The 10,322-nt window shown below is 52.4% G+C and overlaps 1 protein-coding gene across 2 annotated transcripts; it reads left to right on the top strand.

The window, feature by feature from the left end:
* Positions 1-1,791: 1,791 nt before the first annotated feature.
* On the top strand, positions 1,792-3,106 carry LOC112901963 (tropinone reductase 1-like). 2 transcript variants are annotated; one of them, XM_025970841.1, is made up of 4 exons: positions 1,792-2,189; positions 2,258-2,518; positions 2,595-2,710; positions 2,795-3,106. In XM_025970841.1, exons 1-4 carry the CDS (start codon positions 1,919-1,921, stop codon positions 2,960-2,962), a joined length of 816 nt encoding a protein of 271 aa, XP_025826626.1. In that variant the 5' UTR covers positions 1,792-1,918; the 3' UTR covers positions 2,963-3,106. The 2 variants fall into 2 exon arrangements, with proteins under 2 accessions (XP_025826626.1, XP_025826627.1); XM_025970842.1 differs by having other exon boundaries at positions 1,794-2,206; positions 2,293-2,518.
* The last annotated feature ends 7,216 nt before the right edge of the window (positions 3,107-10,322 follow it).

Here is a 10,322-nt window from a genome sequence, read left to right as displayed (position 1 = left end):
ACGGGATGGACCAAGGTCCATCTGTCAATGACACAAGGCGGACCAACCAAAAATTTAGGTGGAAATCTTATGTGCTTTAGAAATAGTTATAGATGTAGAAATACTTTTGATGGAGTTGATTATCTAAATAACTAAACAAAATTATTTGATTCATTATCTAAAAAGGCACTAGTTCAGTTTATTTTATTTTATTTTTAGGGGAGCTACCGCAGGCAAGCTGTCAGCCTGAACCATGTATTATAAGATATGGCAAACCACAAAGTACAGCATAAACTGCTAGCGCAGCTCAATACAAGAGGAATAACAAATTACACACGATCGATGTTGTACACCGGCCGAAGGCAATCCACCATTCTCCATTGAGCACCGCGACCAAGAACATACTTGCTGGCTTCGCAAAAACCAATACGCTACCCACCATCCCTCATAGCTGCGCCTCACCGTTGCCGCCCTCCATCATCCAATAAGGGAAGGAAGCCTCGAAGGAATGAGGGACCGCCACAACGGGAGGGGACTAATGATGAGGGAGAACACTCATCAAAGCTTCATCGGAAACACCAATCTCCCTTCAAGCTAATGGCAGCACCTTTCGCAGCACATCCAGGTTCCCGTCTACTGCCATCTGACGCCCAACAAGGGGAGGAAGCCTCGAAGGAGGGAGCGCTGGCAGCAAGGAGCGCCCGGCATTTGATTTGATGAGCCACCAATAAGGAGAGCAGCAACGAAGAAGAGGTGCCAGAAGCGGGCACAAAATGAACCATGAATGCCATCAAAAAACACGCAGCTCAAGGACCGAGGCCAAAGGAGAAGAAGACCCTGTAGCTTAGGGAGCAGGAAGAGGGGCAGGACAGCAGCAGCCGCGGCGGCGTGGAGGCGCGCAGTGGCATGGAGAGGCGGCGGCCGCAACGGTGTGGAGGATAAGGACATGGAGGAGAAGGGCCCTGTCGCCGCCATCGTAGCAGCCGCTCCGACTTCCGGCGGCTGCTCCGGCAGTGGCGAGGGCAGGGGAGCTTAGGAGGGGGGGGGGGGCGAGGCGCTCAGGTCCGCCCGAGTCACCCCTGAGGACGACGTGAGTGTCTGTTTCGGTTTTGTTTATCAGGTCCCATCTAGTTCATTTTATTCACTTGAACCAGATGGAATTGATGGCTAATATATAATTATGCATATATATATACATAGATGCTCATATAATTTTTGCGAAAAATTCTGTTGCGCCGGAGCAGGGAGCCAGCAGAGTCGGCATCCGTAGTGTGTTTCCATTTTTATGTTGGCAGCCTCCTATGTCACCGGAAGCGGTTGAGAGGGAAAGAAAAAGAGAGAAACTTATCTTCACGACAATATATATCTACTTAAAAATAAGGACAATATATATATTGGATTCTACTTAAATTGAGATGTTACATGTATCCTATGAGACTAACATGTGGACCCAAGTCAAGATGGGTTTTGGATACGTGCGGTTCGTCCGTCCAAACCAAAAAAAAAATATCCTCCATGCATGTGTAGTTTTGTAAAGATTATTGCAATGTCTCTGCTTAAGTTAACAACTACTAGGAGGTTAATTCTATACAAATAAACAAGCCGTTCAACAGCAGATTTTGTTTTGACACTGACATAATAGACGTCTCGGCTCTATGTGACATAACAGATTGTTTGATGTGTAAATGTAGCTTTCGAGAGATCGAGTCCGTATATCCTTTGGGTATGTGTGGCTCGTGTCAGATCAGACCAAAAATGGACCCCATCGTGGTCCTTTTGTGACCAAGGACACAAATGCCCGTAGCATTTGTACAGGGAGAGAGGGAGAGAGGGAGAGAGGAGATACGGACGCTCGCGGGTGGCATCATCGTCGTCGCAGCATCCCAGCATTGTGACCACATAGCCAAAGCATCATCGCGGAGAGAGAGACAGAGAGGAGATGGCGGCGGCGGGCGGGGGCGAGAGGTGGAGCCTGGCCGGCGCGACGGCGCTGGTCACCGGCGGGAGCAAGGGGATCGGGCACGCGATCGTGGAGGAGCTGGCAGGGTTCGGCGCGCGCGTCCACACGTGCTCCCGCAACGCGGCGGAGCTGGAGGAGTGCCGCCGCCGGTGGGCCGAGAAGGGCCTGCGGGTCACCGTCTCCGTCTGCGACGTCGCCGTGCGCGCCGACAGGGAGAAGCTCATGGACGCCGTCAGGGACACCTTCGCCGGCAAGCTCGATATCCTCGTAAGTTGCAGTGCCTACGGTCGGACTGCGGATCACCAATAATAATGGCAGGCGTACGTGCGTGCATGGACGGCGATGACGTACAGGTGAACAACGCGGCGCAGGCGATGGTCAAGCCGGCGGTGGAGTGCACGGCGGAGGACTACTCCGGCCTCATGGCGACCAACCTGGAGTCGTGCTTCCACCTCAGCCAGCTCGCGCACCCGCTCCTCCGGAACTCCGCCGTCGCCGGCGGGGGAAGCGTCGTGCACATCTCCTCCATCGCAAGCTTCCTGGGCTTTCCAGGGGTCGTGCTCTACAGCATGGCCAAAGGTACGACCAATATATGCAAGCACATATATTTTTCATATACGTTGGTATTTTCCCCATCGTTGGTCCTTGCACGCAGGAGGAATGAACCAGCTAACAAGAAGCCTGGCTGCCGAGTGGGCCCGCGACAGGATTCGCGTGAACTGCGTCGCACCAGGCCTGGTCATGACTGACATGACGAAAGGCATCGTAAAAGTGTGTAATTAGTCGAGATATATTCTCTGTTAGCGAGTTCATCGGTTAACCCTCCTGATCTATATATCTGCTGAGTGCACACAGGTAGACCCTGAAGTCATGGAGCAAGAATTTTTGCAGAAAATACCATTGCACCGGACCGGGGAGCCGGTGGAGATGGCATCTGTGGTGGCGTTCTTATGTATGCCGGCGGCCTCTTTCGTCACCGGCCAAGTCATCTGCGTCGATGGCGGCAGAACCATAGGCGCTTAAGCCGTTCCATGAGAGTGACATGTGGGGCCCACGTAACTCAGGATGATGATTTGTCCAAAAGAAAGATTGATCTATGTAAAGACTTCTGTAAAAGTTGCGTCTAAATGAGCACTTTTTTTTTGCCAAAAGATATGCTGCTCTGCATGTGGTCTGCTCTATATCCGAGTTGCAGAAAGTGCAGGTGGCCGAGGGCTCCGATCAGCATGGAAGGTGTTCATTCAGGTTCAGGAATTCATCGTCGTCGTCAGGTTCAGAAATCAGAAGTTCGCCCTGACCGGCCACCGGGCGGTGCTCCGCTTCCCACAGCAGACGGTTCTGAAACCTCCTCCCTTTCTCTTCATATGTGTGATCTCCTGCAGTTCTCTGGCTGAATCTGTCGAGCTGAACTCAATGCCTGTACATGGTTCATTTAGTTTTGCTCAAGATAAGAAAAATTCAGTCGCGCATTGTTGTGCAGAACTACGTGTCAAAGCCTGACAGTTCTGTTCTACCCGACAGTGCTAATTAGGAACTATCTCCGCGTAGTCTGTACAAAGCAGCATGTTCTGATTCATGAAAAGAACGAGAAAACCGCGAGAGCTAAACGCCCTGAAAAATGCTGGATTCTTGTCTTGATATCTTGGAACTTGGAATCTGAAGATGCAGAAATTGAAAGATTAAGTGACAGGAGAAAAGATAGCTTTTCAAGTTTTCAGTTATAAATTGTCTTGTTTAATTAGGAATCTCTTAGGTAACATCTACTGAACTTGCAGCCATGATCTGACGTGCAAGCACGCGATCCTTTTGTGAGTAGTATTGCAAAGCTATACCTCGGTAGAATTGTCGCCGTACAATTGCAGTCGCACAGAGCTATCTCGGTAGTGAAAAATAAATAAATCCCCTCACCAACACAGGAAGAAGAAATCCTCGCACAACTTTTCCTTGTTGAGCAAGCGGAGACGATGAGGTCTCTGCCGTTCCAGCGAGCCATCTCGGTTGAGCTTGGCACCACCGGTCTCTGCCATGACCTGCCGTTCCTTCTCCTTCAGCGAGCGAACAGAGCAAGCTGAGGCAGAATGGCGTGCGGGTGCAAGGTGAGGCGGCTGGGAGGAGGGGGAGGGAAGGGAGAGACGGCCGGAACTCGGCGCGAGGCGGACGTCTGGCGGCGCGGAGAGGCGGAGATCCCTGTCCACGGCGCCGACGTCGCCGGCTACCGTGAGGGCAGCGGGAATGCTTGCCGAAGGTCACTGGGAAATAATGGTCATATTTACATAATGCCCCCTCGATTGGATCGCGATTAATAATTGCGATCCGAATATTTTCATATGACCCCCTACACGTTACGTGTAACCCCTACAACGGATTGCGATTACTAACCGCGATCCGAATATTTGCAAAAAGATCCCTCCATTTTACATATACACCTCTAGTCGGGATTGCCTCCTCGCGCGCCGTTCCTCGCCGGCGACAAGATCGGCCGGTGTCGGAGATGGTGCCAACAGTACCAGCATGCCGAGGCGCGCAAGGATCTCGCCGTGTCGCGGCGGTAAAGCCGGCCGACGATAGCCGGCCGCGTACGGGCTCCGGCGCCCATGCCGGCCACGACGGCAAGCCGGCGTTCCGGAGCGATCAAGGAGGAACGCTCGGCAATAGAGATTCCATGAGAAATAGTATCTCACAATCAATCCATTTTCGGTGTCAGACGGCGTGGATGCAGGCCGGAGGTGCGTCGGCGGCGGCGAGGTCCAAGGGCGGCACTGACGGTGGTCGGCGGCCCGGGAGTTGAAAACCCCGCGGCGAGGAGCGGGATACGGCGGGCAAGGGAAGGTTGAGGAGCAGCCTAGGGAGGTGGAGAAGCCATGGCCGGAAAGGATTTGATTTTGGTGGAGGAGCTCGCCGGGATTTGTAGCCGGCAGCGGTACTGCTCAGGCAGTTGGCGCGAAAAGAATGCATGGCAGGGAGAAAACGCAAGGGGGAAGGAGGCTGCCGAATTCCATGGCGCGGTGCTCCGCCGGCTCCAGCGAAGCAGGGGAATGCTCACTAGCTTGGCCGCCGTCGAGAGCGCCACCGGCGACGCGACCTTGGGGTTGCTCAAAGCTCAGGTTTTCGGTCTAGCTTGACGTCGTTATGAACATAAAGCCCTAATGCTTCGTAGATAGCACATCAAACATTGAACATTAGCCTGTACCTGTTCCTGAACATTAGCATAGAGTGATCGGGCAGTAAAACTGCAGAGATCTGGAAGGTTCAGGAACAAATGTACACATTGACATTGGAGTCAGAAATACAAGACTGTTAGTCCCAAAGAAGATAATCTGTTCGGTAATGATCATTTAGTTGGGCGACAAGACATTAGCTGAACGACTGTTATGATAACTTCAGGCGATGATCAGAACTGAGAATTCAGACGACACGGACGAGATGTTCCTGCTTGCTGAGTCGGATGCGTCCGCTTTGCACGGCTCGTTTGTCTTCAGAAATTACGATTTGCAGCTGATATCTCTTGGTTTAATTTGGGCGTGCGGTCCGTCTGCATCAAGTTGCTGACTATACTCTCTGATCAGCCCGATAGGATTCTGAACATTGTGTTCCTGGCTTCCTGCTGACGCGAGATGGGGGCTGAGGTAAACGTTGCCGTGTAGTGCAGAGAGACAGGCGCACCGACGACCTTGCCAGTCAAGCTCGAGCAGACCGCCCAAGCTTAGCTCACGCGCTGTTGCAGACAGGGACATGGCGGAGGCCGCCGGTCACCGTCGCCGGTTACCTCCAAGGACAAAAGCATGGAGCCCCATGGGGACGAGGCGGCGGCGACACGCGCGTGCGCGGGGCATTCCGCGGCGAGTAGGCGCGAAGGCGCCGGCACCGGAAGGAGGCACTTTTGAGCACGGAGCGGCGCCGTCGAGGAAACGTGGATGAAGGCCTCCGGCGGAAGCACGGCACATGTACACGACGCTGTGACCTCCGACGACGCCGAGCGCGGCGGCGGCGGCGAGCGGGGCGCCCGCGCTTGGCACCCGGGGTGGACGGTAAATGGAACACCGTGGACGGTACGGTGTTCCATTTACCGCCGGGCTCTAGGCCACGTGGACCGTCGGATCTCATTCCTGCGGCCGGGATCTCTCAATACCATGTCAAAGCGGAGCTCCCCTCACTGCTTCTGTGGCCCCACTTGTCAGATCCGACGCCCCACTTGTCATCATCTTCCTCCGCGCGGCGCTCGCGTGCAAGCGCTGGGGGCGCCTCTTCGCCGCCCCCATGCATTCTGGGCTGGGGCTCCTCGCCAACCTCATGCACCCACACCGGCGGCATCGCCCGGTTCATCCCCACGTGCGGCTTCTGCCCAGCCCGCGGCCGCGTCCTGCTCAACCGGGTGCCGGGGAGCGACGACGTGCCTGCCCCCCAGGCCAGGACTCCGCCTCGGCCCTCGCCGCCTGGGACCCCACCAACGACGAGCTGCGCACGGGGTTGGTCCCATCCCATGGAGGTAATCTCTTCAGTGATGATCCTTCGTGTCGGAGCATTGAGAAGCGCATCGACTCATCTTCAGAGCTGCCCAAGTACAGCTCCCATCCCATGCATCCGCGACCTGCATCTGCTCATCTTGTTCACATCAAACAAGATGATGTGCAAAAGTCTGAAAGTTCTGTTCTGCCCGAGAGTGCAAACTAGGAACTAGCTCTGTATAAAGGAGCACATACTGAATCGTGAAAGAGAAAAAGAGAAACCACGAAGCTTCAGGCAAGCAGCGAGCGTCAAATGGCCTGAGAAAAATGCTAGACTTTTTTCTTGCTATTGTGGAACTTTGAATCTGAAGATTAAGAATCTGAAGTATTGCACGAACTGTGACCATCAGGTTAATCGACTCTCCATATTCGCCTTTCCTTAATCCATCACTTGCTTAAATATTTGAAACTGCCTTTTAATTTTTAAATTCTGCAGAAGAACTAGAGCATCTGTATGTAAGGGCAGCCACTCAGTTTTCTTGTTCTGAACGTGCGAGGACCCTGCAAGTCTGGAAGTACCTTGTCTGAAACTCTGCACTCTGCACTCGGCAGGAGGTGTCCGACAGCAACTGCGTGTACCGGAACGTGGCGGACCACGCCGCCGGCGAGTTCACGCAGGTGCTCTTCGAGGACGTAGCCTCCGACCCCACGCTGCCGCGCACCAAGTCCGTCAGCTGGTGCCGCCTGCGGCCACGTCAAAGCCGTCTTCTTCCATGTCAGCATCATGCATGTCCTGTCTTCTTCAGTGATTCAGACTTCAGAGTTCAGGCCTCGCAGTGCTTGAATCGTTTGTGAAGGAGACGGCGAGGGGCGAGGAAGAAGGCATGACGCTCTTCTTCGTCTGCTGCAACCTAGTGTGCGCGGCCCAGATTGACTGGATCACGGAAGGAGGATCAAGGCGCGCTCTGCCTCGTCAGAGTCTCAGTCGGACGCCGGGCCGGAGTGAGTCAGAGGCCGCGGCGCGATCCTCCACCGGCTCCGGCGAAGGAGAGCGAGAGGAGGGATGCTCACTAGCTTGGCCGTCGTCGACAGCGCCACCGGCGGCGCGACCTTCGGGTTGCTCACAGTTCGTGAAGATGCTGCGCCACGGGCGGCTGAGGGCTCCGCTTGGCAAGCCAGGAAGGAGTTCGTTTCGGTCTGCTGGCTGGCTTCTTCCGGCGAGCTTTGGCAGAAGTTCACCGGCCGGAACATGACCCATCTGTTCGTGAAGTCTCAGGAGAAGCAGAGAAGGGACAGCTGCTTCCAATTCCATAGCCGCCGCCCAAGAGCCTCCATCTGCACGCGAGGCCTTGATTGGAGGCTGGCCTGGAAAGATGCGACGCGCGGCGCGGAGAGGCGGAGTTCCCCGGCTGCGGCGCCGACATTACCGGCTGCCGGGAGGGCGGCGGGGAATGTTGGCGATTGATCACCGGGAATTAATGATAATATTTATATAATACTTCTGGATTGGATCGCGATTATTAATTGTGATCCGAACATTTTCATATGACCTCCTATACTTTACATATAAGCCCCTGAATCGGATAATTGAAATCGGAATATTTGCAAAAAGATACCTTTATTTTACAAATACGCCCCTGGTCGGGGTTGCCTCCTCCTCACTCTCCATTCCTCGCCGGCCGGTGGCGGGGCTGGCGGAAAAAGTACCAGAATGCCGAGACGCGCAAGTAGATTGCCTCAGCGCGGTGGTAAGGCCAGACGATGATGGCCGGCGGCGTACGGTCTCCGGCGCCCATGCCTTCCACGACGGCAAGCCGCCGTTCCGGAGCTACCAAGGACGAACGCGCGACATTAGCTAGCGCCTAAGCACGAGGTGCTCCCCATAAATCCATTTGCGGTTCGGATGGCGTGGAAGGAGGCCGAAGGTGCCGCGGCGGCGGCGAGGTCCAAGGGCGGCAGTAATGGTGGTCGGCGGCCCGGGATTTGAAAAATCCCCGGCGAGGAGCGGGATACGGCGGTGGATCAACCCTAGGGAGGTCGAGAATCCATGGTCGGAAGGGATTTGATTTTGGTGGGGAGCTCGCCGGGATTTGTACTTAATCGCGGAAGGACTTGGCAGACAGAGTCGAACGTGGGACAGGGGAGGCTGTGCCGCGCTGCGCTGTGGTCCGCCGGCTTCGGCGAAGCAGGGCAAGAAGAAGGATGCTCACTAGCTTTGCCCCGTGGAGGGCGCCACCGGCGTTGCGACATGTGGTTCGTTCAAGCCTGCAACCTGACTGGCTTCTTGTCGCAAGCTTCGGAGCTCTTCTTCCTCCCCTGGAACAGTTTGCCACTTTGCCAACAGAGTAGTGAGTCGTCAACTCGTCATGCTCAGATGTTCGTCGATTCCAAAATGAATTTTCCTAGTAACAATTTGATGGATAAACCTTCAAAAGGAATCTGAAAATCAGGTCGCGATATGCAGGCCGCTGCTGGCATCTGAGAAGTATCTGAACCTGCCTGATGACTGAAGCAAGCATGACTGAACCTGCCTGGCATCTCTGACGAGCACCACCAGAACGAGTCGATTCAGACACCGTTCGTCAACTCCAAAACGACAGTGTTTGACCCGCCAAAACTCCCAGAAATCGTGTATAACCGACCCAACTTATCTGCATAAAAGTTGTAGTCCTGAGAAGCATTTGCATGTTTCATAAGGAAACTTGGATAAAAATCCCACTTTCTGAAAGATATAGAGCTCCAAATTAGGGAAAAAATATACCTTTTGCTGAAAATTCAGACATGTGCAGAGAGTGACTTTTTTTTTGCAAACTTTGGGCTGGATTTCGAGGTCCAATATGTGGTATATTATGGTCAAACATACTGTTAATGTCAATATGGAACATAGGAATATAAGTTCTTGAAAGAAAGTTTGGAGAGTTTCCGAGCAAAGTTTGTAGAAAAACTAGTGTCCAAGGGGTGGGTTCAGGCTGTTTTCCAGAGACGATTTTCAGGTTAGGGCTGAATACATGGATTTGACAAGATTTTGACTGCGTTTTTTAAAGTCTAAGCTAACTTCTCACACGTCCACAACAGAACTAGATCAGAGTATATATGTTGTTATACAAACTTTATATTTGCCAAGAGTGAAGTGTTTAGGCAAAATAAATTTTAGTAAGCACTCAAACATGGCTAGTTTTCAGTACACTAACACTTAGAATTTATCAAACGAACAAGGATACAACTTCAGAACTTGAGTTTGTTTCTTCATATAAACTTGTTCGAGGTTAAGATTTGCCCATAACAGTATTCATGATACCAAAGAAGTTCCAAGTAGTTTAACCCCCTCAACGAAATCAAATCAGTTCAAAACGGAACATAAAGAGACCCATTCAAACAGTGATGCTTTGCAAACAGTGCAGTCGCCTTGTGTTCTACCATGCACTTAACTTAATGCAATCTATGTCATTTTTTTTTCAAAATACAAAACTAGCAATGAACCATGGAATCTAATCATTTCATCGTACTCTCGACTGAGAGGAGCTACTGGCTTAGCACAAAACCAAATGAATGAGTCAACCAGTGGCCAATCATGAACACAATTTGTTTGTTCAAAGACACCAATGAGCAACTTTTGTAACTACTTGAAATTGAAATGAGTGAGATTAGATATATGCCAGTTCATTAGGGAAGAAATTAAAAGAAACTAGTGTACGAAGAAGTGGTCAGCAACCTAGCTTAGCTAACACGTTAGTTCAGCATGAGCACACACTCCTCCATTGGTCTCCCAAGAATTATATACAAAGATTCATCTCACCGTCGTCACACTACTCTTTCTTTACCATCCACTTCATTTCTTTGCACATACATGTATGTGTATATATACACATGAATGCCTGTATGCCGATCATCATCTCATAGATAGCCATAGCCTCGATCGATCGAGATCATCGATCACC

Source organism: Panicum hallii, chromosome 8, assembly GCF_002211085.1.
Source record: "Panicum hallii strain FIL2 chromosome 8, PHallii_v3.1, whole genome shotgun sequence".
Lineage (NCBI taxonomy): Eukaryota > Viridiplantae > Streptophyta > Magnoliopsida > Poales > Poaceae > Panicum > Panicum hallii.
Note: the sequence above shows the minus strand (reverse complement) of the source record. Positions and strands in the feature narration are given on the sequence as shown.

What these genes read in the sequence shown, in the direction of transcription:
- LOC112901963 (XM_025970841.1), top strand. Translation starts at nt 1,919, where the DNA reads ATGGCGGCGGCGGGCGGGGGCGAGAGGTGGAGCCTGGCCGGCGCGACG. An exon ending in CGTCAGGGACACCTTCGCCG is followed by an intron (nt 2,190 to 2,257) that starts GCAAGCTCGATA and finishes TAATAATGGCAG; the next exon opens with GCGTACGTGCGTGCATGGAC. An exon ending in TGACGAAAGGCATCGTAAAA is followed by an intron (nt 2,711 to 2,794) that starts GTGTGTAATTAG and finishes GAGTGCACACAG; the next exon opens with GTAGACCCTGAAGTCATGGA.